At 34.5% G+C, this 25,857-nt stretch overlaps 2 protein-coding genes across 3 annotated transcripts; one reads left to right on the top strand and one right to left on the bottom strand.

Annotated features, from left to right (window-relative positions):
- Positions 1-514: 514 nt before the first annotated feature.
- Positions 515-9,580, bottom strand: LOC125664275 (programmed cell death protein 5-like). 2 transcript variants are annotated; one of them, XM_048896965.2, is made up of 5 exons: positions 9,478-9,579; positions 6,428-6,539; positions 5,710-5,801; positions 2,554-2,625; positions 515-887 (listed from the first exon to the last, which is right to left on the bottom strand). In XM_048896965.2, the coding sequence occupies exons 1-5, from the start codon at positions 9,541-9,543 to the stop codon at positions 849-851; spliced, it is 381 nt and encodes a 126-aa protein (XP_048752922.1). In that variant the 5' UTR covers positions 9,544-9,579; the 3' UTR covers positions 515-848. The 2 variants fall into 2 exon arrangements, with proteins under 2 accessions (XP_048752922.1, XP_056008531.1); XM_056152556.1 differs by lacking the exon at positions 515-887 and adding an exon at positions 1,115-1,216 and having other exon boundaries at positions 9,478-9,580.
- Positions 9,581-9,679: 99 nt separating this feature from the next.
- LOC125664266 (cyclin-D1-binding protein 1 homolog) lies at positions 9,680-24,468 on the top strand. Its single transcript, XM_048896953.2, has 10 exons — positions 9,680-9,885; positions 11,124-11,186; positions 12,979-13,058; positions 14,346-14,427; positions 15,479-15,572; positions 16,570-16,640; positions 17,764-17,840; positions 20,790-21,089; positions 21,584-21,630; positions 23,749-24,468. Exons 1-10 carry the CDS (start codon positions 9,798-9,800, stop codon positions 23,861-23,863), a joined length of 1,017 nt encoding a protein of 338 aa, XP_048752910.2. The 5' UTR covers positions 9,680-9,797; the 3' UTR covers positions 23,864-24,468.
- Positions 24,469-25,857: the final 1,389 nt, after the last annotated feature.

A 25,857-nucleotide genomic window follows, 5' to 3' on the forward strand; every position in this document is an offset into this window, starting at 1 on the left:
GACAGGTTTTACACTTACACATGTAATATTATAATGTTATGATAGGTTTTACACTTACACATGTAATATTATACTGTTATGATAGGTTTTACACTTACACATGTAATATTATAATGTTATGACAGGTTTTACACTTACAAATGTAATATTATACTGTTATGATAGGTTTTACACTTACACATGTAATATTATAATGTTATGATAGGTTTTACACTTACACATGTAATATTATAATGTTATGACAGGTTTTACACTTACACATGTAATATTATAATGTTATGACAGGTTTTACACTTACAAATGTAATATTATACTGTTATGATAGGTTTTACACTTACAAATGTAATATTATAATGTTATGATAGGTTTTACACTTACACATGTAATATTATAATGTTATGACAGGTTTTACACTTACACATGTAATATTATAATGTTATGACAGGTTTTACACCTTGTTTTAATATCAGAGAAAGGAGATACTAAACTCACAACAATTAAAAGAAGAATGTGATGAAATAATAAATAATTTATTCACTTTATAATATAATGAAATTTAGATCACTATGATTCATTAGGATAAAAAAGACTAACTGATGACAACTGACAGGGGTTGTGATATCACACGAGTCCTTCCAGCTTTAATGTGGACAGGTAGGCTGTAAGATCGGAGAGTCCGAGATACTTTTCCCAATCTGGGGCGCTACATGTAAGTTCTCAGAAGCCTTACACACTAGAATAACAAGCACAGAATGTACATCACTTATAAAGCACACAGGTAAATCAAGTCTGACACATGGATTCATTCAGCACTACAGCCCAGCATCCAGTCGTTAACAGCATGTACTCTAGTCTTCATCCGAATCATCCAATCCTCTCCGCTTAAACTGTCAAAATACATAAACAATGTTAAACACATCAAGTCATCCAATCCTCTCCGCTTAAGCTGCCAAACTATATAAACAATATTACACACCAAGTCATCCAATCTATAAACAATATTACACACCAAGTCATCCAATCCTCTCCGCTTAAACTGTCAAACTATATAAACAATATTACACACCAAGTCATCCAATCTATAAACAATATTACACACCAAGTCATCTAATCCTCTCCGCTTAAACTGTCAAACTATATAAACAATATTACACACCAAGTCATCCAATCTATAAACAATATTACACACCAAGTCATCCAATCCTCTCCGCTTAAACTGTCAAACTATATAAACAATATTACACACCAAGTCATCCAATCTATAAACAATATTACACACCAAGTCATCTAATCCTCTCCGCTTAAACTGTCAAACTATATAAACAATATTACACACCAAGTCATCCAATCTATAAACAATATTACACACCAAGTCATCTAATCCTCTCCGATTAAACTGTCAAACTATATAAACAATATTACAAACCAAGTCATCCAATCTATAAACAATATTACACACCAAGTCATCCAATCCTCTCTGCTTAAACTGTCAGACTATATAAACAATATTAAACATGACTGCATATCCTACCAGCAGGTTTTGAGCTGATGGAACTTATAGTCAAAGGGATTTTCTTTTCCACTATAATATTTGACAGAAAAATTATATGAATACCACAGACAGCTAATTTGAGGATTAAACTTTTTCTGTGAATTATCAATTCTTTGTAGACAGAAATTCCCTCCCTGTTTCTCTTATATTTCAATAATTACGTCCTTTTATTATACAATAATTAAGTAAGTGGGGTAAACTGGCATACACAAAAATTTATCACCTCCATCTTTTATTTCACAGCAAGGAACAATACATGTGTTTGATCAATACAGTGCAACGATCATGACTTAATCAAGCGTAACCTTTCCTGTATTACAACATTGCATTAACATCCGTAATTCAACACTGCATTAACATCCGTAATATAACACCGCATTAACATCCGTAATATAACACTGCATTAACATCCGTAATACAACACTGCATTAACATCCGTAATATAACACTGCATTAACATCCGTAATATAACACTGCATTAACATCCGTAATATAACACCACATTAACATCCAAGATAATTCAACAAAGTCTCAACGATTTAACCATGACTCAATGTTAATCAAGCGTAACCTTTCCTGTATTACAACACTGCATTAACATCCGTAATACAACACTGCATTAACATCCGTAATATAACACCGCATTAACATCCGTAATATAACACCGCATTAACATCCGTAATATAACTCTGCATTAACATCCGTAATACAACACTGCATTAACATCCGTAATACAACACTGCATTAACATCCGTAATACAACACTGCATTAACATCCGTAATACAACACTGCATTAACATCCTTAATACAACACCGCATTAACATCCGTAATACAACACCGCATTAACATCCGTAATATAACACCGCATTAACATCCGTAATATAACACCGCATTAACATCTGTAATACAACACTGCATTAACATCCGTAATACAACACCGCATTAACATCCGTAATACAACACCACAGTAACACTGCAGATAATTTAACGAAGTCTCACCTTTACTGTAGTCTTCTTTGATGTTTGTTCAGAAACCCTTTCCAACAAACTTTTCAGTTGCTGCTCCCCAATCTACAAGGAAATCTAAGTGTAGTACTACATGACTTTCCATTATTTTCAGTTTACTAGAAGTAATTCACAATAGTGTGTCTATGCACACAGCAATGTCCCCCCCCCCCCCCCCCCGAAAAAAATGAACACACAAACAAGAGGAAGGCCACATTGATCTTGTTAAGGACATCAACCATCAATACTGTAAACGTATTATATTTGGCGTGTACGATATTTGGTGGAAATCGTTTTTTCAACAAGTAAGCGTAGATTTGATTTAGCGCATTCCTGAATTATTTTAAACATCTAGATTTACGGATGGCATTTAGCGATGTACTTGATTTAGCGGAAGCTGCGTTCCGCCAAAGGTGCTAAATAGAATACACAGCCAAATGTAATACATTTACAGTATTTTAGTACGGTTGCAGTGTGAAAATAACAAATGGGACTACTTACTGCAATATTCATCCACGATATATAAGATAACTGTCATTTTGGACTATATATAAAATTCGTTTTTCATGTGTTTTATTTGAATACCCAAAATAAAATTGAATTAAAGCTGTGTTATTGTTCAAATGTATTGAGTTTATATATTTTGCATATTTTTTAAGGTCAATATTTTCTGGGCAATATTGTTTTGAATGTCAATACAAGGATAGCTATAAGTGCTTAAAGGTCATATGAAACGATTTCTAACAATGGTATTTTACTTTAAAACAAAAAGATGGGTATGAATGAAGGTCAAACAGCGTTTAATAAAAAATTATTTTCTTTGGATTGATAAGAAATAAAGCTGTAAACTTGTACATAGAATGAATTTGTTACCCGCTTATCGTTCTTGATTATGTGTGTTTGTGACGTCACAACGACCCATCGATGTAAACAATGCAATGAAAATAGTGTAGGCCTACAGTTTTGTTCAACAAAATATCTCACTGCATTTAATGGACATGGACTAAATTTTGTTTTCTGACGAACTGCCCGATTTTGTGGTTCAACAATATCAGTTTAAACCAGTCAGGAATGATGCACGGCAAGCGAATAACGTTCTTCAACAGAGGATGATATTGAAGAAGTCAACACTAGCTGAAGTATGGCCACTACTACCCCCTTCTTTTCTTAATTTTTTTATCGGGGATAATTTCTCCTTCAAAATGCATGGATTCCTTGTCTATCCCATGCAAATTTCGATTTATGTAATCCTTTCCCACTTTTTGTAAGCTTTAGAGATTGACCTTCTACCGGTAACAATAAAGCTGGTAAAAGGTCAATCTCTAAATCTTACAAAAAGTGGGAAAGTCAAACGATTACATAAATCGAAATTGGGATGGGTTAGACAGAAAATCCATGCATTTTGGAGAAATTATCGCCGCAAAGAAAAAATCAGAATGGAAGGGGGTGGGGGTGGGGAGTACTGTCCATACATCATGCAGATGCTTGTGGATTTCAAGACCCCATGCCATCAGATACTGAAGTTTAACTATTTATTTAATTAAAAAGATTAGTTCTAATCGTTTGAACTTGTGTACATTTCATTTATGAAATAGTTTAAAATCTGTAATGGCAATCCCATTTTCCTTTTTATAAGATAATTGATTGATTGAGATTAAATATTGATTTACGCCCCTCTCGTGAATATTTCACTCGTATGGAGACGTCACCACTGCCGGTGAATGGCTGCAAAATTTAGGCCTATGCTCAGCGCTTATGGTCATTGAGCAGGGAGGGATCTTTATCGTGCCACACCTGCTGTGACACGGGACCTCGGTTTTTGCGGGCTCATCCGAAGAACCGCCTCTTTCAACAAGCAAAGGGGTACTGCTTCTTTTTTCAATCATTAAAAATTGCTTGCGTTTATAATTCTATAGCAGGTATTTACTTTCTCACTACATCCCCGCTGTTCAAATATTATTTTAATGAGAATTTTTTTTTTCTTTTTTCATAAGCATGTTTAGTAATATCAGTACTGATATAGTATATGGAATATAAATAATAATTTCTGAATGATACTTCATGATTTTCTTTTTGAATTTCAGAATTAAAGGTTTATTTACAATTTTAATTCAACTGAATTTTACAATTAATAATAAGAAAATAAAAATTACACACTTTTGGGATACTTGTGTAGGTACATGTATATTACATGTGTAGGCCTAATAAACATGAAATTATACCAATACTGTTGACTGATAGAGTTTTTAATGTAGATAAGATATGAAAATAGAATATAATTTTGAGTAGATTTATTCAAAGTTCACGTTCATTGGTGAAATGTTTTTTTGTGATTACAATGATATCCAACCTTTGTGTAATTTAGTAATACATACCAGTGTCTTCGCTTTAACTAAGCGGTTGACTTTAATTTATATTCGTCTCAGTCTTTGGAAAATATAAAATTATTGGCACAGCGTCTGATTTGAAATTGATCTATTTGTGTCCACATTGTTTGGCTACCGATGGATGTACTGACGTGCAATGTTCATGGCAACACTGAATCCATCGCGTCGGAGATTATGTATACCCATATATTTTTTTCTTCTATTAAATCTGGTATACCTTGGGAAGAGGTATATATGCACCCTCTTCTACAACCTAACACATGTACTACAATTAAGCAGCACACTTTGGCATTTTTCAAAGCTATGCAGTTTTAAAATATAAGGCCTAGTTGTTTACATCACAATGGGTCTCTTTGACGCCATCAGCAAGGGAGATCAGCCGCGATCATCAAAAATAATTTTCGTGATCGAGTACATTTGATCAGCTGTTATGACGTTATAATGCATTGAACAAAAAAATTAAAAATGAATTTCCATACATAACTCAATTTTTTCAGATATCGTTTCATAGCAGTGTTGAGAACAACCCAAAGAAAATGTAATAAAACGAAAAATTCAATGTTTTTGTTGTTGGATATAGAAGTTCCTCTTGAGACATGATTTTTTTTACAATAAGCGTATACCATCCCTACCTTATTCTGAATTTCTACCTTATTCTGAATTTCTACTGTCTGTGCCTACTTTATTCTGAATTTGTTCTGTTTGTGCCTACCTTATTCTGTCTGTGCCTACCTTATTCTGAATTTGTTCTGTGTGCCCCTACCTTATTCTGAATTTGTCCTGTCTGTGCCATCTGACAAAGCATGTTTTCCACCCTTTGCGCTTTTTCTGGTTTAGCAAGAGCTATTGTGTTTACTGAAAATGGAGAAAGAGAGAATTTGTAATGGTATATTTAATGGATATTGATCAATAAATTCTACTTTTCAACACTTTATTCAAACTTAAATGAAAACAGTTGCAACATTTTAATTAATTCAACACTTTTTGAATTTCAAAAATATCCAACCACTTTAGAGACTATGAACTTTTGATGTCACTATATGTCAATTCCAATTTATATCCCTGAGAAGAATGTTATCAAAGTAGAGCTATGTAGGAGTGAATAATACTTCAGAAAATTGAAGTAAATATCTCCATTTCACATTGATTCTGTCCATTTGTAATGTGTGATGAAGTCAAGAAGACAAACTGCTGTGCCTGAATGAGCTCCAATCTTGAGAATCTTAGTTCACTGGATGAATGGTATAAAGTGGAAGAAGATCCATAATAAACAGAGGCGTGTTGAGTGTTACACAAAATTTATGTTGTCATAGGTTGATGTTGCCAAAAACCATCTTTAAATTTTGGCCCCCGGCACATGGATGGACAAAGAGTTAAAGTGAAACAATTCAATCCCCCTACAAGATGGATGTCAGCTCTATCATTGTCTAACACTTTTTCAATGTCTTAAGCAAGAAATAAATGAATGAAGTAAATCTGACATCGTGCTCTGGCCTCCTGATCAAGGACCTGACTAAGGATGGAATTCTTCATCTCCTTCATCTGTTGGGCCTTCTCCTCCCGCTCCTCCTGACTCGGCTGTCCAGCACCGCCCTGTAACATATATATATATAGCCCTGTAACATACATATATATAGCCCTGTAACATACATATATATAGTCCTGTAACATACATATATATAGCCCTGTAACATACATATGATATATCATATTACACATGTGGCTGTCCAGCACCGCCCTGTAACATACATATATATAGTCCTGTAACATACATATATATAGTCCTGTAACATACATATATATAGCCCTGTAACATACATATGATATATCATATTACACATGTGGCTGTCCAGCACCGCCCTGTAACATACATATATATAGCCCTGTAACATATATATATATAGCCCTGTAACATATATATATATAGCCCTGTAACATACATATATATAGCCCTGTAACATACATATATATAGCCCTTAACATATATATATATAGCCCTGTAACATACATATATATAGTCCTGTAACATACATATATATAGTCCTGTAACATACATATATATAGCCCTGTAACATACATATATATAGCCCTGTAACATACATATATATAGCCCTGTAACATACATATGATATATCATATTACACATGTGGCTGTCCAGCACCACCCTGTAACATATATATATATATAGCCCTGAAACATACATATAATCATATTACACATGTGGCTGTCCAGCTCCGCCCTGCAACATACATATATCATATTAAATATGTGGCTGTCTGGCACCACCCTATAACAAACATATATCGTATTACACATGTGGCTGTCCAGCACCGCCCTGTTACATACATATATCATATTAAATATGTGGCTGTCCAGCATCGCCCTGTAACAAACATATATCGTATTACACATGTGGCTGTACAGCACCGCCCTGTAACATACATATATCATATTAAATATGTGGCTGTCCAGCACCTCCCTGTAACATACATATATCATATTACACATGTGGCTGTACAGCACCGCCCTGTAACATACATATATCATATTAAATATGTGGCTGTCCAGCATCGCCCTGTAACAAACATATATCATATTAAATATGTGGCTGTCCAGCATCGCCCTATAACATACATATATCATATTAAATATGTGGCTGTCTGGCACCGCCCTATAACAAACATATATCGTATTACACATGTGGCTGTCCAGCACCGCCCTGTAACATACATATATCATATCAAATATGTGGCTGTCTGGCACCGCCCTATAACAAACATATATCGTATTACACATGTGGCTGTCCAGCATCGCCCTATAACAAACATATATCATATTAAATATGTGGCTGTCTGGCACCACCCTAAAACATACATATATCATATTAAATATGTGGCTGTCCAGCATCGCCCTATAACATACATATATCATATTACACATGTGGCTGTACAGCACCGCCCTATAACATACATATATCATATTAAATATGTGGCTGTCTGGCACCACCCTAAAACATACATACATAATATATAATATATCATATCAAATATGTGGCTGTCTGGTACTGCCCTATACTATGCACATATATATCATATTACTCATCTGGTTGCCCAGCATCACCTTATAACATACACACATTTATCATATTAAACATGTGGCTGTCCAGCACCGCCCTATACATTATAAAGACATACATGCCATCACATTAAACATGTGGCTATCCAGCTATTCCCTAGAACATATAAAACACATATATCATGTTGTATGACACTGCCCTATAACATAAACATATATCATATTAGTCTACTTGTATGAAACACATGAATACCCAACTTCTTATTACATGCAAGATTCAGATCAAGATATAGGGCTCATGGTGAGAAAATGCTTACTCTTCCTAGTCACCTGATCCCATCTTTGGTCTGTCCAGGGATCCATGTTTGTCCTGCTCTTAATTTTGTATTCTTTATGGGATCTATATAAAGATTAATCACTGTTTGCTATCTTCACTTATCAAGCTTATTATTATCAAACACATAGCTCTCTCAGGGATTGACTTTAACGGTTGTCCGATTGCCCGAAGCAAGTGAAAACCCAGTTTGGACAAGTGAAACTCAATACATGATTGCCCAATGGGGCAAATGATTTTTTCAGTAGGAAATGTGATTATTATAAAAATTGTGTTAAGCTTGATGAATATCAAATATTTATAGAAAGTAAAAGTCCAACTCCATATATTGTTGTTTTCTTTACCAAATTGTCAGATTATAGCAAAGGCCCATTCCAGTAAATCGTACCAATTGACAGAGAGAGATAATGAGAGTTACTGGTTGACAGGCTTATTAGAGTCTAAAATATTTCGAACAACTAAGTTTTTCATTCGGACAAGTAAAACGTTGAGTTTACTTGCCCAAAGGGCAAGTAGGAAGAAAAGTTGATGTCTATCCCTGTCTCTGACTTGTAACATATAACTATGACAGAAAACTGTTAACAACATTAAAAAGTGCATAAATGCGTACACAATGCATGACCATTCTTAACTAAGAGAACATCAGACAGCCATGTGTTCACTTGAGATTCCATGTTTTAAACCTAAAGTATCTATTATATCTAATTTCATCTCTTTATATTGGAAAGTAGCCTAGCATTTTCTATAAATTTCAAAGGAAATGCTAGGCTACTATCCAGTGTTTAAAGAATTGAATGCCCTCAATTCAAAAACATGTAGCACCATGTTTGGTTGAAAATGATCTAGCAGTTCTGAAGAAGTAGAAACCGCTTTACTAATAAACGACAGACAGACATACAACGGATAAACTCCCTGATGTACAAATATTGTCATACGTGACTTGATGTTTTATGCGTAGGCAGCACAAAAATGTATCATCATGCTCCAGTTTTCCCTATAGACAGTGATAGTTACGAGAAGCTTCTGATGCGACACATTTGCCTCGGTCGTCATCTTATAGAATCCATTGTCCTGTAGCAAATATCTAACATATCACGACAGAGAGACATGATGATACTTTACCCCATATTGGGACTGTAACTGTGCCATTCTTTGGGCTCTCAAAGCTTCTAACTCGTCATCCGCCATGTTTCTGTGGAATACACACAAAACCTGAAACAGTCAACATAGAAATTTCCGGTAGATTTAAGAAAATATTTTTATTGGCAAATATGGAAATCAATAATATTTTTTTTTAATATTCAGAAAATTTACCTTATTTTTTAATATAAATAGATTTGATTTAAATCAATACTTCGAAAATAAGAAAAAATTCATATCACGGATAATACAAACTTGATCTTTTCCGAGTCCTTTCGTATGTTGCGATGTAAATATCCGCTATGGCTGAACAATCATCAGAAAAACCACATGGATCACCTGTCACGAGATTTCTTCAGAATATTGATTTAGCGAGAGAGCAAATAAGAGGTGAAATAAAAAGATACTATGTTTAACTGTTGTCAAACATATTTTCATGGATACTAAAACTTCCCATTTAAGGGTGTGCCCTTTTCCACACACTTCATTTCAAACTCAGAAAGCCCCCAAACCACACCACAGCTTATATCTTTGTAATTCATGGACATGGTCACAGTCAAGCACTACGGATAAGATTTATATAATACCCAACTGCTTGGAATTTTTATTGTAATATGTGATGACGTCATTGTTTAGGTTGCTTTACCTTTAGATTGATAATTGCACTGCTCTCATGACATTCAGTGATTAGCTCACCTAAAACTTAGAAGTGATAGGAATTTAAAGATTTTGAATTTGTTATTGTAAGTAAAAATTTTAAATCAAAGTATCTGGTAGATATGCAACCATCCTAATGCAGTGTAGATTCAAGTAGATGAACCATTGTTTGAAATCATATTGCAACATGGTTTTAACTATTTAACTTCTCATTTATATAGTGATTTTACACAGGCACTTGACGTTTTAAATATCTAGAATAAAAAAATTCATTATTGTCTTCCTGTAAACATAATATTCACAAGGTATATCACACCGCCATCTTGGTTTTCTTTTTTACTAGCTGCATCACTTAAAAAATTCGGCAAAAAGTTCGATATGATATGATAATTAGACCACTACTGTTTAGAAGCAACTCTGTCAAGGTCTTACCTCTCGCATCGTCATGGTGAACTGGAAATAAAGTCCATTTATCGGCTATAATCAACCGTCAAACATCGTCTACTGCTTCTTAAATGTGAAAAATCGCTTAGAGGTGGCCAGAAGTTGACATAATTATGCAAATGAGAATTCCCTTGCTATTGTATGGTACCCTCTAACGCCTGTGGGGGGGGGGGAGCATGTACTGAATGCAGGGTAGTTGCAGTCCTGCAAACAATAAAGCTCGGGCACAGTTGTGGTTTCGGGACAGGCTGGCACGGGAAATTTAATAGGTATTTCAATAGATATTTAAAACGTTGAGTGCCTGTGTGATTTTATGAGTTTTTAATATATCTATTTTTTTATATAGGTATGTATTACTGTTAGTGAGAGATTTAATATCAGTGTAAGAGCTTGCACTGTCAACTTTCATAACAGTATTTGTGACATTAGGTTCTGGAGTATCATCTGAATTATAAAAATACTTGATAAGGAACACTATTTTTTGTTTTAAATGATTATGAGTTAATTTGATTTACATGTACATGAAGATGAAAGTGCATCTCGACAAGAAGATGGAGATTTTGATGCTGACAGACTATGGTCTAGAACAGGTAAGCCTGTGTCGTCTTTGATATGTAATTCATGAATGTCAATTTTTTCCTCAGGTGATTTAGTGAAATTACACACATTTAAAAAGTAAACCTTGAAACATATTGTTCTTAATATAAGTAACTTGTAATGTATAGATTTGAAAGAAGTCATAATATTTGACAGACTAGCTCGTGCCATATTGCTGTCTGTAACTTGATTGACATTAGATTAGCATTAAACTTTTAAACTTTCTATCTTTGATTTAACTATTAATTGGTGCAAGGCAAAATTAATGTTAAACATGAGCTCAGCAACAGAAAATTTCAATAACATCAACATTTTTATGAGTTTGTAATCTCTAGAAATTTATAAAAATTGAATTCCTTGTGCATATAATCTTGTCTACAAGGCCACCATCAAAAGATCTTTGTTTACTCTCTTCCAACTCTGTCTTGATAGGTTGCTTATTTTGAGAATTTTAACGATTGATTGTAAATGTTAGAGCTGACATTCAATTGCTAAACTTCTCCAAATAATCTCTAAAGGGTGGATACATCTTGTTTAGACCAAAATAAAGTACGTGTTTGTTTCTGGATTCCCTACCCTACCTACACTTTGCTATCGACCCTAAATATTTTATTGACTCTATATCAATACAATAAAAATCCACAATTTTCAAACTGGAGTTTCTCTGATTTGCATTTTGATTACTATGGATCTTCGTGCAATGTTTGAAAAGTATTTGAAATGTATATAGACTTGTATTTAAAATGTATTAAAAACTAAGATTTTGAATAAAATGTTTTGATAATTATAAAAAAATAAAATATTTTACTAGGGGTGAAACGATACAATACCTTCTCGATTCGATTCGATTTTTGATACTTTAGTCTCGATTCAATGATTTTCGATTCGATACAAAAGCATGCTCCAAATTCTTTATAATGCTTAGATTTTTTTTTTATGTTTATTGTATTTATTGCTCTCTGCAAATAAATTCTACATAATGTAAAAACATTTAACATAAAGCAACACTCTTATCACTTGTCCTAAAGCCGAACTGTCACCATACCCAGGATTTATATATTGGGGGTGCATTTTTCAACTCGACTGTGTCCATTTTGGTACAGCAAAGTTTACTCGTACGTTGATTGGGCAATTTTCAATTCCATTGGGCAATCAGAAACCGTGTTATCAAAAACAATGTATGCTATGATTCTAGAACCATATCGAACCGAAACAGACCCGGAATAAATCTAACATCGAATTGAGACCTCTACATCGCGATTCGGCTGAATCGCGATGCATCGTTTCACCCCTATATTTTACCTATCTACCCTGCTACCTAATTTTTTGAGGAGTGAAATAGTAAACACACATATATTTTATTTTGGCCTTACTTGAAATTGAAGAAACAAAGGCACAGGTGCATATGTGCAGATAAATATCTATCAAATTTTTTGGGGTGGAGTGGGGTGGACTTTTTTTTTTGAGTTGGTCAGATGAGGGCAAACAATAATAAACTTTTTTTTATAGTAGTACATTGTGTGATTCTTTGTAGAATACACATACAGTGAAAACTGCCTAATCTGACACCTGTGCAATCTATTTAACTGGGCATTCTGAGCCATATTTTGATTCTCAATTTCAGATCTTCATTGTTTTTACGCTGATTATTCTGACACTATGTATTCCAACAAAATGTTTGTCTCCCAGAGCATGTCTGAATAGACAGGTTTCACTGTACTTTGTAAATATTACATGAGTGATGAATGTAAAACGTTACTTTTTATGATTAATTATTTTAATTAGAAAAGGTGTTCAAGTTAATTTCACACGAAGCAACAAAGATTTCCTTGGCCTTCTGTGGCAGTCCATTTCCATCAGAAAAGGTAGATACAGCAGTAACCCAGAACATCCTCTTACGCTCAGATAATAATAAATAATTATAATAATATCATTCATTTATGCAGGATTGGACAATTATTCAGGTCAATTTCTTATATTGTGTTGGTTGAATAATTTTATACAGAGTTGTGTCCCTTGGACTTAGAAATTTTGAACAAATCATAGTTTCAGCTCATTGTCTTAGTCACACATGAACAGTTTGGTTTAAAATTCAAGATGTAGACACGTACATCACAGTAATACAAAGAGCATGTTCAATTTTTTTTTTTTAAAGATTTCAAACAATTCATTTTCTGTTTATTTCACGGTTTCTGCTCATTATCACGGTCATACATGGACATTTTGACTTCAACTTAGGATGTACATGAAGATATACATGTACCACGATAATATGTAGGTCAGAGTACTCTGTAGTTCTGGCAGAGTTATGCCACTCTGATTTAGAAAATGAAAAAAAAAATCGTAGTTTCCACTCATTATCTTAGTCTTACATAGAAATTTTGAATTGAAATTTTGGATTTGAATACATCTTAAGGTAGTACTCTACATCGTCATAATGGCTGACTTCCTTTAAAAACATGAATGAAAAAATCGATATCAGCAATATTAGACTTTACCTTTTTCATTTAAATACCTAGCTGAGTAGCTCAGTAGGTTAGAATATTGACTGCTGAACTGTAGGTCGCAGGTTCGAGTCCAGTACGGGTTTTAAATTTTTTCCAGATTACCTTCTACTAAAACTGTATTTTTTGACAAAATAAAGTAAATTTGAAAATTTTCAACTTCAAAATATTGTTGTACATATCCTCCACTTTTCATCTACATCAAATTTCTCTGGTGTAGCATACACGTACCTCCTTAATGATATATAGTTCAATTTTATATTTATTTCCAGTCAAATAATTTTTGGAAGAGTTGAGCCACTTGGTTGTTAAAAAATTTCAAACAATTTAGTTGCCAGTCATTATCTCAGTCATACATGATCATTTAGAATTGAAAATTATAGGAATATAGATAGGCCTATATCATGAGAATACACGTCAAGTAGTTACATGCATCCAGTGAGATAACATTTGGCAGAGTTATGACCCTTGGGTGGAGGCAACTATATCACTCCAATAATTTCCCCCTCAGTTTTTCTTCGCTTTTCGATATTTGGATAAATTAAAACTTCATAGAGTACAGACACTAGATATAATTTAAATGGAATATGATTATAATAAGAATAAATAGGTGAAATGACGTTATTACTCATGTTGTGTCTCTTTCAGGAAAGTGTGTCTTTGTTTGCGTCCGCAGAAAAAGCCACCCTGGCTCTGGTCTCTGTGTATTATTCTCTCCCAACATCACAAGGTTTGAATCTTTTTATATTATTATTGCATTGTACCTTACAACAGTAAATGTTGTCCCCTCTCCACCCTGTCCTTTCTCTCACCACCCAGTACTTTATCCACCCTGTCCTTTCTCTCACCACCCAATACTTTATCCACCCTGTCCTTTCTCTCACCACCCAATACTTTATCCACCCTGTCCTTTCTCTCACCACCCAGTACTTTATCCACCCTGTCCTTTCTCTCACCACCCAGTACTTTATCCACCCTGTCCTTTCTCTCACCACCCAATACTTTATCCACCCTGTCCTTTCTCTCACCACCCAATACTTTATCCACCCTGTCCTTTCTCTCACCACCCAGTACTTTATCCACCCTGTCCTTTCTCTCACCACCCAATACTTTATCCACCCTGTCCTTTCTCTCACCACCCAGTACTTTATCCACCATGTCCTTTCTCTCACCACCCAGTACTTTATCCACCCTGTCCTTTCTCTCACCACCCAGTACTTTATCCACCCTGTCCTTTCTCTCACCACCCAGTACTTTATCCACCCTGTCCTTTCTCTCACCACCCAATACTTTATCCCTGTCCTCCCACCACTATGTTCCCTTTTCTCTCTCTCTCAAACAGATGAACAAACCTACCCTGTCATCTTTCTTTTCACCTTATCCTCTCTCTCTCTCTCTCTCTCTCTCTCTCTCTCTCTCTCTCTCTCTCCTGTCCTCTCTTCCACTGCCTATCATCTATCTGTCTTTTTATCATGTCCTCTGACTCCTCACCCCTCCATATCTGAACTCCTTTTTGTCTTTCTCTCCATTCTTTCATTTCTCTTTTTTTCTCATCCCTCCTTTACCTTTTCACCCATCTCCCTATTTCGTTTCTCTCAACCCTTTTTTTCTGCCTTTTTACCTGTTTTACTTTCAATAGCACTTTTACTCCTTGTCTGCTCTAGCCAAGGTTTGTGGTTCATCCCTTACATTTTCAAGATACTTTTGTATAAAGATGAGCAGATCACAATTCTTGTCTAGGAAGAACTTGAAGCTCTTGTAAACCATCATTTCTGTTTCAGGTCTGAGATTAAACAAATCCACAAAGCTGGCGGTGTTGTCCATTCTTGACAGTTTGAGGGAGCTGGTGTCTGGGATAGAGGAGGGATGTCGAGGGTAAATTGTTCTTTGTATCAGAATTTTGTATCATTTCTTGAACATATTTTAACATTTTGTGTCCCCTGCTAAATGTAGCAATGCTAAGGGATAACTTTAATTACTTTATTCATTGTGTGTCAGTTCATCATGCACTAGAATTTGAGATATAAAGTTTTATTTTTAACATGTATGTGATCACTGTTGTCCTTGCATTAGATATATACAGTATACTGGTGCCCATCCATTTAATGTATTCAGTGATGACTGATGCCCATCCATTTAATGTATTCAGTGATGACTGATGCCCATCCATTTAATGTACTCAGTGATGACTGATGCCCATCTATTTAATGTATTCAGTGATGACTGATGCCCATTCATTTCATGTACTCAGTGATGACTGATGCCCATCTATTTAATGTATTCAGTGATGACTGATGCCCATCTATTTAATGTATTCAGTGATGACTGATGCCCATCTATTTAATGTATTCAGTGATGACTGATGCCCATTCATTTAATGTATTCAGTGATGACTGATGCCCATTCATTTAATGTATTCAGTGATGACTGATGCCCATCTATTTAATGTATTCAGTGATGACTGATGCCCATCTATTTAATGTATTCAGTGATGACTGATGCCCATCTATTTAATGTATTCAGTGATGACTGGTGCCCATCTATTTAATGTATTCAGTGATGACTGATGCCCATTCATTTAATGTATTCAGTGATTACTGATGCCCATCTATTTAATGTATTCAGTGATGACTGGTGCCCATCTATTTAATGTATTCAGTGATGACTGGTGCCCATCTATTTAATGTATTCAGTGATGACTGATGCCCATTCATTTAATGTATTCAGTGATGACTGATGCCCATCTATTTAATGTATTCAGTGATGACTGGTGCCCTCACTAGCAGCGAACTCTCCCTTGAAACACTGTAGTGTGAAATACATATTATAAAATGGAGGTGAGTGAATGTTATTTGTGTTTCTCTGTTTACAGTAACCAGCAACAACTTCAACATACAGGCACTGTCTGGCAGGATGCAGATATATTCTCCACAATGCCAAAGAGTAAGGGACGATTGGTCACTGAATTATTAGCAACATAGATTAGCAACATTGTAATTAATCATTAAATTAAATGAAATAATTTCTTTGAGACAATTTTGAATTCAGGATTCCGATCAGTGTTATTATGTCTCCCCTCTTCCAGGCACAGACATATTGTTTTTGTACTTGTCTGTCCGTCTGTCTGTCTGTCACAAAATCTTGTGAACACTTCTCCTATATGGATTATCAGATATACATGAAACTCTGTACAATGCTTCATTGCCATTTGTAGACGTGCATATTGTCGGGACAGGTGGATCCAATTATTTTCCTAAAAGTTGTAGTAGATCTAAAGGAGGTGGAGAATGTAAAATAGCTTGTGAACACTTCTCCTATATGGCTCATCGGATAGACTCGAAACTTTGTACAAAGCTTCATTGGCCATTTTTAATGCATATTGTTGGGACAAGAGGATCCAATTATTTTCCCAAAAGTTACAGGGGGTCTAAAAGGGATGGAAGATGTTGAAATAGCTTGTGAACGCTTCTCCTCTTATATGGCTTATCCGGTAGACTTGAAACTTTGTACAATGCTTCATTGCCATTTGCAGATGTAGGGACAGAAGGATCCAATTGTATTCCTTAAAGTTATAGTGAGTCAGAGGGGTGGAGGGTGAAAAATAGTTTGTGAACACTTCTCCTATATGGCTTATCGGAGTTCATAATATATATGTTCCTGCTCATGCTTTCACCTCCATACTATGCAGTACATTAAGGGGAGGAGGTTTCATTGGAACACTTCTAATTTAATTTTGGAGAGCTGGGGAGACATTTGTTTTTCCTAAAAACAATCTCTAGTTTTATATATATAAATATGTTTGTCTTAATGTTGTTACATGATCACTTTTATTTCACATGGCGCTACACTGATGTTTTTATTTAACAATTAAGACATAATTTTCGCAAATCATTTTTTATTGCTGTTTAAAGTCTTCTAAATTTTTGCGAATGGCTAGTCTCACGAAATTATTTGTTACGGTAAATAATGGTCTTGGAAATAAAATGTTATGAATAGTATTCCTAGAAATAAGAATTAATTGGTTCAGGTTACATTTTTATCAAATTTCTGTGAACTTTCTCCTCAGATAATAAAGAAGCTGTTGTCGATGAACTGAAAACTTCGTCTCAGTTAATCGCTGATGCTTTGGAGGAGCTTGAGGAGGTGCGTAATTTTAATTATATCATGTGTATTGTTCATCTGTCTTGTGTATTGTTAATCTATCTTGTGTATTGTTAATCTGTCTTGTGTATTGTTAATCTTGTTCATCTGTCTTGTGTATTGTTAATCTGTCTTGTGTATTGTTAATCTGTCTTGTGTATTGTTAATCTTGTTCATCTGTCTTGTGTATTGTTAATCTTGTTCATCTGTCTTGTATATTGTTAATCTGTCTTGTGTATTGTTAATCTGTCCTGTGTATTGTTAATCTGTCTTGTGTATTGTTAATCTGTCCTGTGTATTGTTAATCTGTCTTGTGTATTGTTAATCTGTCTTGTGTATTGTTAATCTTGTTAATCTGTCCTGTGTATTGTTAATCTGTCTTGTGTATTGTTAATCTATCTTGTGTATTGTTAATCTTGTTCATCTGTCTTGTGTATTGTTCATCTGTCTTGTGTATTGTTAATCTGTCCTGTGTATTGTTAATCTGTCTTGTGTATTGTTAATCTGTCTTGTGTATTGTTAATCTTGTTCATCTGTCTTGTGTATTGTTAATCTGTCCTGTGTATTGTTAATCTGTCTTGTGTATTGTTAATCTGTCCTGTGTATTGTTAATCTGTCTTGTGTATTGTTAATCTTGTTCATCTGTCTTGTGTATTGTTAATCTGTCTTGTGTATTGTTAATCTGTCTTGTGTATTGTTAATCTGTCTTGTGTATTGTTAATCTTGTTCATCTGTCTTGTGTATTGTTAATCTGTCTTGTGTATTGTTAATCTGTCCTGTGTATTGTTAATCTGTCTTGTGTATTGTTCATATGTCTTGTGTATTGTTAATCTGTCTTGTGTATTGTTCATCTGTCTTGTATATTGTTAATCTGTCCTGTGTATTGTTCATCTGTCTTGTGTATTGTTAATCTGTCCTGTGTATTGTTCATCTGTCTTGTGTATTGTTAATCTGTCCTGTGTATTGTTCATCTGTCTTGTATATTGTTAATCTGTCCTGTGTATTGTTCATCTGTCTTGTGTATTGTTGATCTGTCCTGTGTATTGTTAATCTGTCTTGTGTATTGTTCATCTGTCTTGTGTATTGTTAATCTGTCTTGTGTATTGTTAATCTTGTTCATCTGTCTTGTGTATTGTTAATCTATCTTGTGTATTGTTAATCTATCTTGTGTATTGTTAATCTATCTTGTGTATTGTTAATCTGTCTTGTGTATTGTTAATCTTGTTCATCTGTCTTGTGTATTGTTAATCTGTCTTGTGTATTGTTAATCTGTCTTGTGTATTGTTAATCTGTCTTGTGTATTGTTAATCTTGTTCATCTGTCTTGTGTATTGTTAATCTTGTTCATCTGTCTTGTATATTGTTAATCTGTCTTGTGTATTGTTAATCTGTCTTGTGTATTGTTAATCTGTCTTGTGTATTGTTAGTCTGTCTTGTGTATTGTTAATATGTCTTGTGTATTGTTAATCTGTCTTGTGTATTGTTAGTCTGTCTTGTGTATTGTTAATCTGTCTTGTGTATTGACTGTACATTTTATAAGCCTGTCTTTATATGGGGCGTATCATGGTACAGCGATGTCTGTACTGTATACATCCATGCATTCAGTATTTTTGGTTTCTATTTTCATTTCTCTGTCACATATCATCCTGAAATTTGCTGTTTAGCTTCTTTGTGGGTTACTTTAGATCTTGTTGTAAGTTTGATCCACTTTTACCTCTCTTGCTGGATTTTTGTCCCTTTATTTGAAAATTAATGTTATATGGAGGGTATATAATTTGTCTGGCTAACTCCCTCCACAATTTTCAAGTGAAGATTTTGTTTTACAGAGTGTTTTTATGGGTATTGAAGATGTGCATGTGGCAAGGATTTTGATTTTCTTCAAAGTTTTATTGAATTACAGGTTGTTGAACTTAGTATACTTTGAGGCAATATCACATAGAGAGTACATGATTTGTCTGTCTGACTCCTCCTACAGTTTTCGAGACTTTAGTGAGAACCTTCTTTTTTTTTATAGACTTCGCGTTTCAAGGCTTTGGCTGTGGAATTTCCCTTTCCCACATAAGTAAATAATGAAGGATTATTTTTTTCTTAACAAGATTTGAAATCATCAAAATCCTTATTTGAACTTAAATGCAAAACCTAATTATACAGCCAGAAAGAGCATACATTAAAATGGTTTATACTGTTTGTGTAAACTAAAACACCCAAGGCTTCCCATCAGAGAGCTATATCAAGTCGAAATTTGAAGGAAACGATACAAAATAATTTACTTAATTCTACATGTAAGGTATATCATAGAAAATAAATGACGATATTGTAGTAGCAGTGTAAGACAGAAAAATGTCACATGGCTGTCTCACATTGGTAATGTTAGTCTCACACTGGTGATGATGTGAGAAAAATCTCTCATGGCTATCTCATGTATTGGGTAAAGTTGGTCTCAAACTGTTGATGATGTGAGAAAAATCTCTCATAGCTATCTCACGTATTGGGTAAAGTTGGTCTCAAACTGGTGATGTGAGAAACATGTCTAGAAATAGTTGGGGCTATATGAACCATGGATATTGGCCTGGGTAGCCCAGTGGTTAGAACACCTGACTAATGATGCAGGGTCCCGGGTTTGATTCCCAGTCCAGCCATATATTTTCTCCTCTCCTACACTACTATTACATTGGGATAAAAAAAAAATTTAAATATTTTTCCGAAATAGATCAACTTTGTTCATTTTGAATTTAAATATTTTGAAACTGAATTTCAGTTTATTTGGAGTAAATTTGTACAGTTAAATGTATTTAATTTGAATATGCTTCAAACTATAAATAACATTTGAAATACAAAGTAAATTGATTATGATCGGATTTAAAATTTGGCACCAAAATGTGTTTGGTTTGTATAATATTTCACAGTGTAAAACTTCAGATTAAATAATTTTGACTATGTTGTGATGTTACAGGCCATTGAGGGAGGCGGTTCTCCGGATGGATTATTCGGATCAGACGAGGAGGAGGAGGGTCCCAAGTGGACAGAATCCGACAAAGCAGTGGCTAAACCCTGTGTGGGCCTCATCAAAACCACCAAAGCATTGCTCAAGAAAACCACAGAGTGTGTGCAGAGCAACGGGCAGACTCAGCAATCCTCGGAGATTCAAGAACTGGACCAGCTGGCAGACCTGTCCGAGAGGTTAAGTCCGGCCGTGGATGACCTAATTTTGGATCTGTATCCTCCAATGGACAGGAGGAAAGTACAAGACAAGGTATTACTAAACGTCATCTTTTGTAGATATCTTATTTTCGTGTCGTTTCACGAGATTACAAACTTTACAAATTACTAAAGGTCATCTTTTGTAGATATCTTATTTTCGTGTCGTTTCACGAGATTACAAACTTTACAAATTACTAAAGGTCATCTTTTGTAGATATCTTATTTTCGTGTCGTTTCACGAGATTACAAACTTTACAAATTACTAAAGGTCATCTTTTGTAGATATCTTATTTTCGTGTCGTTTCACGAGATTACAAACTTTACAAATTTTATCAGTATATCTACTGCTTATATGTATATTCATATACTCAATCACTGGTGAAAATTATTTCCATGTAAACAGATCACTAACATCTTGTCTATAAATGCAGGGCTGAGTGTTCCAAATATATGTGATATTTTAGGGATTTCATCAAATACAGTATATGTGATATTTTAGGGATTTCATCATATTCCTGTGAAGTTATTCCATTTCTTCTTTTCTAGGGGAAAAATGTGTTCGAGACACAGAAGACAATTTTAGAGTTTTTAAGGTAATATTTACATTTTTGATGTTTTGGCTTGATATTTTTACAAATTGTAATGATAGCCATTTCGTCATGAACGCTCTAAAGTTGTAAACAATGCATGTATGAATCTTGATAAATATATTATGTCTATTTTAAAGGCTGGGAATTGTGACAGAAATAAGAGTAAAAATGTAAATATTAGAAATAAATTTCATGTTTGAAAATACATGTACATGAGGGTATGAACTGCAACGCTTTACTCTTTTCATTAACAGCTAATACGCTTCATGAAGCACATGTTTATTATGTCGGTGTGAAATGTCGCATTAACAGCTAATGCGCTTCATGAAGCACATGTTTATTATATTGGTGTGAAATGTTGCATTAACAGCTAATGCACTTCATGAAGCACATGTTTATTATATCGGTGTGAAATGTTGTTTCATGAAGCACATGTTTATTATATCGGTGTGAAATGTCGCATTAACAGCTAATGCGCTTCATGAAGCACATGTTTATCATGTCGGTGTGAAATGTCACATTAACAGCTATTAATGCGTGTCATGAAGCACATGTTTATTATGTCGGTGTGAAATGTCGCATTAACAGCTAATGCGCTTCATGAAGCACATGTTTATTATATCGGTGTGAAATGTTGCATTAACAGCTAATGCGCTTCATGAAGCACATGTTTATTATATCGGTGTGAAATGTTGCATTAACAGCTAATGCGCTTCATGAAGCACACGTTTATTATGTCGGTGTGAAATGTCGCATTTCATGAATACCCTCATGCATTTTCAAAATCTTCATTATTATCGACAGCTTTAAGGGAAAGGATCTACAATTTTATTAAAATTTGTATGTGCCTAAAAGGGGGCAAAATCAAAGATTATAACTAAAAAATTACAGAAAATCTGCCAGAAGTGTGCCGCAAGTTTGCTGCAACCTGTGTGCCAGAAGTCTGCAGCAAGAGTGTGCCGCAAGTTTGCCGCAAACTGTGTGCCAGAGGAAAAATTTGCATACGAAAAGTATACTTGCGGCAAATATGCCACACACTGTGTGCAGCAAGTGTGTACCGCAAGTTTGCTGCAAACTGTGTGCCCGAGGAAAAATTTGCATACGAAAAGTATACTTGCGGCAAATGTGCCGCAACTAGTTGCGGCAAACTTGTCGCAAATGCGCTGCAAATTTGCAGCAACTGTGTGCCAGAGGGCTTAAATTTTGGTAAGGGCTGGGTACGCTACTAATTACAAATTAATTCCCTGGCTATCTCAATAGTTACGTATTGTGTTTGTTTCCGAAGATCGTTGACACAGCCACTTCACCACAACTCTGCAGTCAAAGGACATTCTGTAATTCATCCTACCGGTTGATTTCACTTTTATATTTATCCTCAATTTGTGATTGGTGGCTTGCACATCCCTTCTATTTCTCTTTCAAGCAGAATCAGTCAAAACATGCTTTTGTCTGCTAGTTGACGTCACTTCATTCGACATGTTTTTCTTGAATGGCGTCTTTGCACTCGCGCTGTGAAAATGGCCGAGTGAGTTCATTGTAGGTCATATGAATATGGGCAGAGATAATGTCGATATTTTGTCTAGCAGAAAAAATTCAATTTTAATCATTTATTGTCAAAAAAACACAATACTCCACATTAAAATGTAAATGGAAGGGTTTGAAACATATTTATTACACTTTGAAAGTATTTACACCATTTTACTTTTAATTGTCATTTGATTGAATGTGAGAGTATATTTATTTTTTGATTATCAATGATATATATTATATATCATTGATAATCATTAATTATCAATGATATATATATCATTGATAATAAAAAATAAATGAGAATGTGACTAGAAAATCAAAAGGCTGAGCTACATTTGTGAACCTTTTATTGCTGAGCTACGTTTGTGAACCGTTTATTGCTGAGCTACATTTGTGAACCGTTTATTGCTGAGCTACGTTTGTGTACCGTTTATTGCTGAGCTATGTTTGTGAACCGTTTATTGCTGAGCTACGTTTGTGAACCTTTTATTGCTGAGCTACGTTTGTGAACCGTTTATTGATGAGCTATGTTTGTGAACCGTTTATTGCTCGAGTGTTAAATTTCAATTATCATTGTCTCCTTTCTTTCAGATCAACTCACATGACTGGAGAAAATGAACAAACATGGCTTGAGTTTTTGTTTAAGGCTAATCTTCATAATTACGAGAAAATCTTCAAATTCACTAATGAGGAGGCAAAGACTTAGATCATGTTGTTAACTAATACTTTCATTTTAAGAAATAAAAATGCCATATACATGTATTTACATTGCATTCGAAAGCCTTGGAACCCTGATTGTGGCCTCACATTAAGGAAAGTTCTTTTACTGGAAACTACACCATCACAGGAAGGGAGATAATTCAGTGGACTAGAACGGGATCTGATCCCAGGCTTCTTCATTCTCTAGTTAGGTGAGCTCTACCAACTGAGCCATTTCTGGCCACCGAAGCTCGTCCGACTACCATGTCCCTCCCTCCTTAAGGAGATACACTATACAGGACCTTAATTCCATTTATTTGAACAACTTGAGTCTCTTAGTACTCGGATGCTTTGTGGCAAGTTTTGTCAAAATTCTGGAGAAGTCATCAAATAAATGTGAACATTTACGGCATGTTTATGTGCACTTGCAAATAGACAGAATGGAAAACTTTGATGAGGATCAAAACTCCACTGGAGTTTTCAACTCGTGACTTAAAAAGACATTCCACAGATAATATTAATTAAAGTTCATCATGATTTGAGGTTTATTTATTAAAGAAAACAAATTTATTGCTACTCTTTGCACAGAATGAAATGTTGAAAAACTTTGTAGTACCTTGTGTTTTAAAATTTGTTACACCCTTGTATGTAGAGGATCACTTTCATGGGGCAAATCATCTTCACAAGTCGAGGGTTATTGATTCGTTACCTCGCACTAACCCTTGACATCAGTGACTATCAAAAAGTTGGGCTGGTTCAGATTGTTTCCACAAAAAAGTGGGAACCAATGAGAATGCAATCTATTTATAACAACGCGAAGTGAAAGATTCAAATAAAAACATGTGTATTGATACCTACAGCTATTTCAATCGTTTAAGCTATATTGTCTTTCACAAGCACTTTATCTACTATCAATAAACGTAATTAGTGGTGTAAATATTATACAATTGCGCATGTTTATCAATACAGCAGGATGCAGTGATTTCATTGGATGTTTTATTTATAGTGGATTGCATAATGGTCTAATGAGCCCAACTTTTACGTAGCAACTGATGTCAAGGGTTAATGCGAGGTAACGAATCAACAACCCTCTTGACTTGTGAAGATGAGGGCAAATAAGAGTAGAAGTATTGCGACATAATTGTCAGAACATTGTACAGCACAACACAATGTCAACCCAGTTTATGTAATATAAAAATACTGATGGTCAAATGAAGCAATCAAATTACTCGTACCATTTGGAACTTAATTAATTATCCAAGTTTCGGAAAAATGTAATAAAATCAAGAATAGAATCTTTGAAATACCTTTCTAAAAAAAAATTTGTATCAGTACGATAGAGAGAGAATTTTTCGATTTCTCTAATTTTCAGGGAGAAAATTCCTTCAGAATTGCAATATCTACTCAGACAAACAAGGTGATTACAATATACCCCCTACACAGAGGCGATTACAACATACCCCCTATACACACAAGTTGATTACAGTATACCCCTACATACAGAGTCAGAGACAAGGCAATTCCATTATTCCTCCTTACCAATATGGATATTTCGATTCAAAAGTAACCCCTTCTACAAACTGTTAAACAGACATGCATTGTAATCACATTTTGCCCTTAAGGACAGAGACAAAGTGTACCCCTCTTTCCAACAGACAGACAAGGCAATTCCACTTTACTTCAGAAACTGACAAAAGAACTTTCTGGTATATAAAATTCTGGACAAGAAGCAAGAGAAAATTGTAAGTAATTTTTTTTTTTGGGTCGGGCAGAATCAAACAACTTTTTGTCTTGGACTACTTACTCGTATTGATCAGGGTTGGGCGGTCAAAACTCCCCAAGTGGTCAATTGTGATTTAAACTGTCCATTTTCCTAATTTTGTACATTTCTTCCAAAGATCAAGATAAATTAAGTCTTTTCATTATATGGATCAATTGTTGATTAATATTTTTCATTAGATAATCAAATGTAATTTCATAAGTTTAATATATTTGGTTTGC

This window comes from Ostrea edulis, chromosome 1 (genome assembly GCF_947568905.1).
Source record: "Ostrea edulis chromosome 1, xbOstEdul1.1, whole genome shotgun sequence".
Taxonomy (NCBI): Eukaryota; Metazoa; Mollusca; class Bivalvia; order Ostreida; family Ostreidae; genus Ostrea; species Ostrea edulis.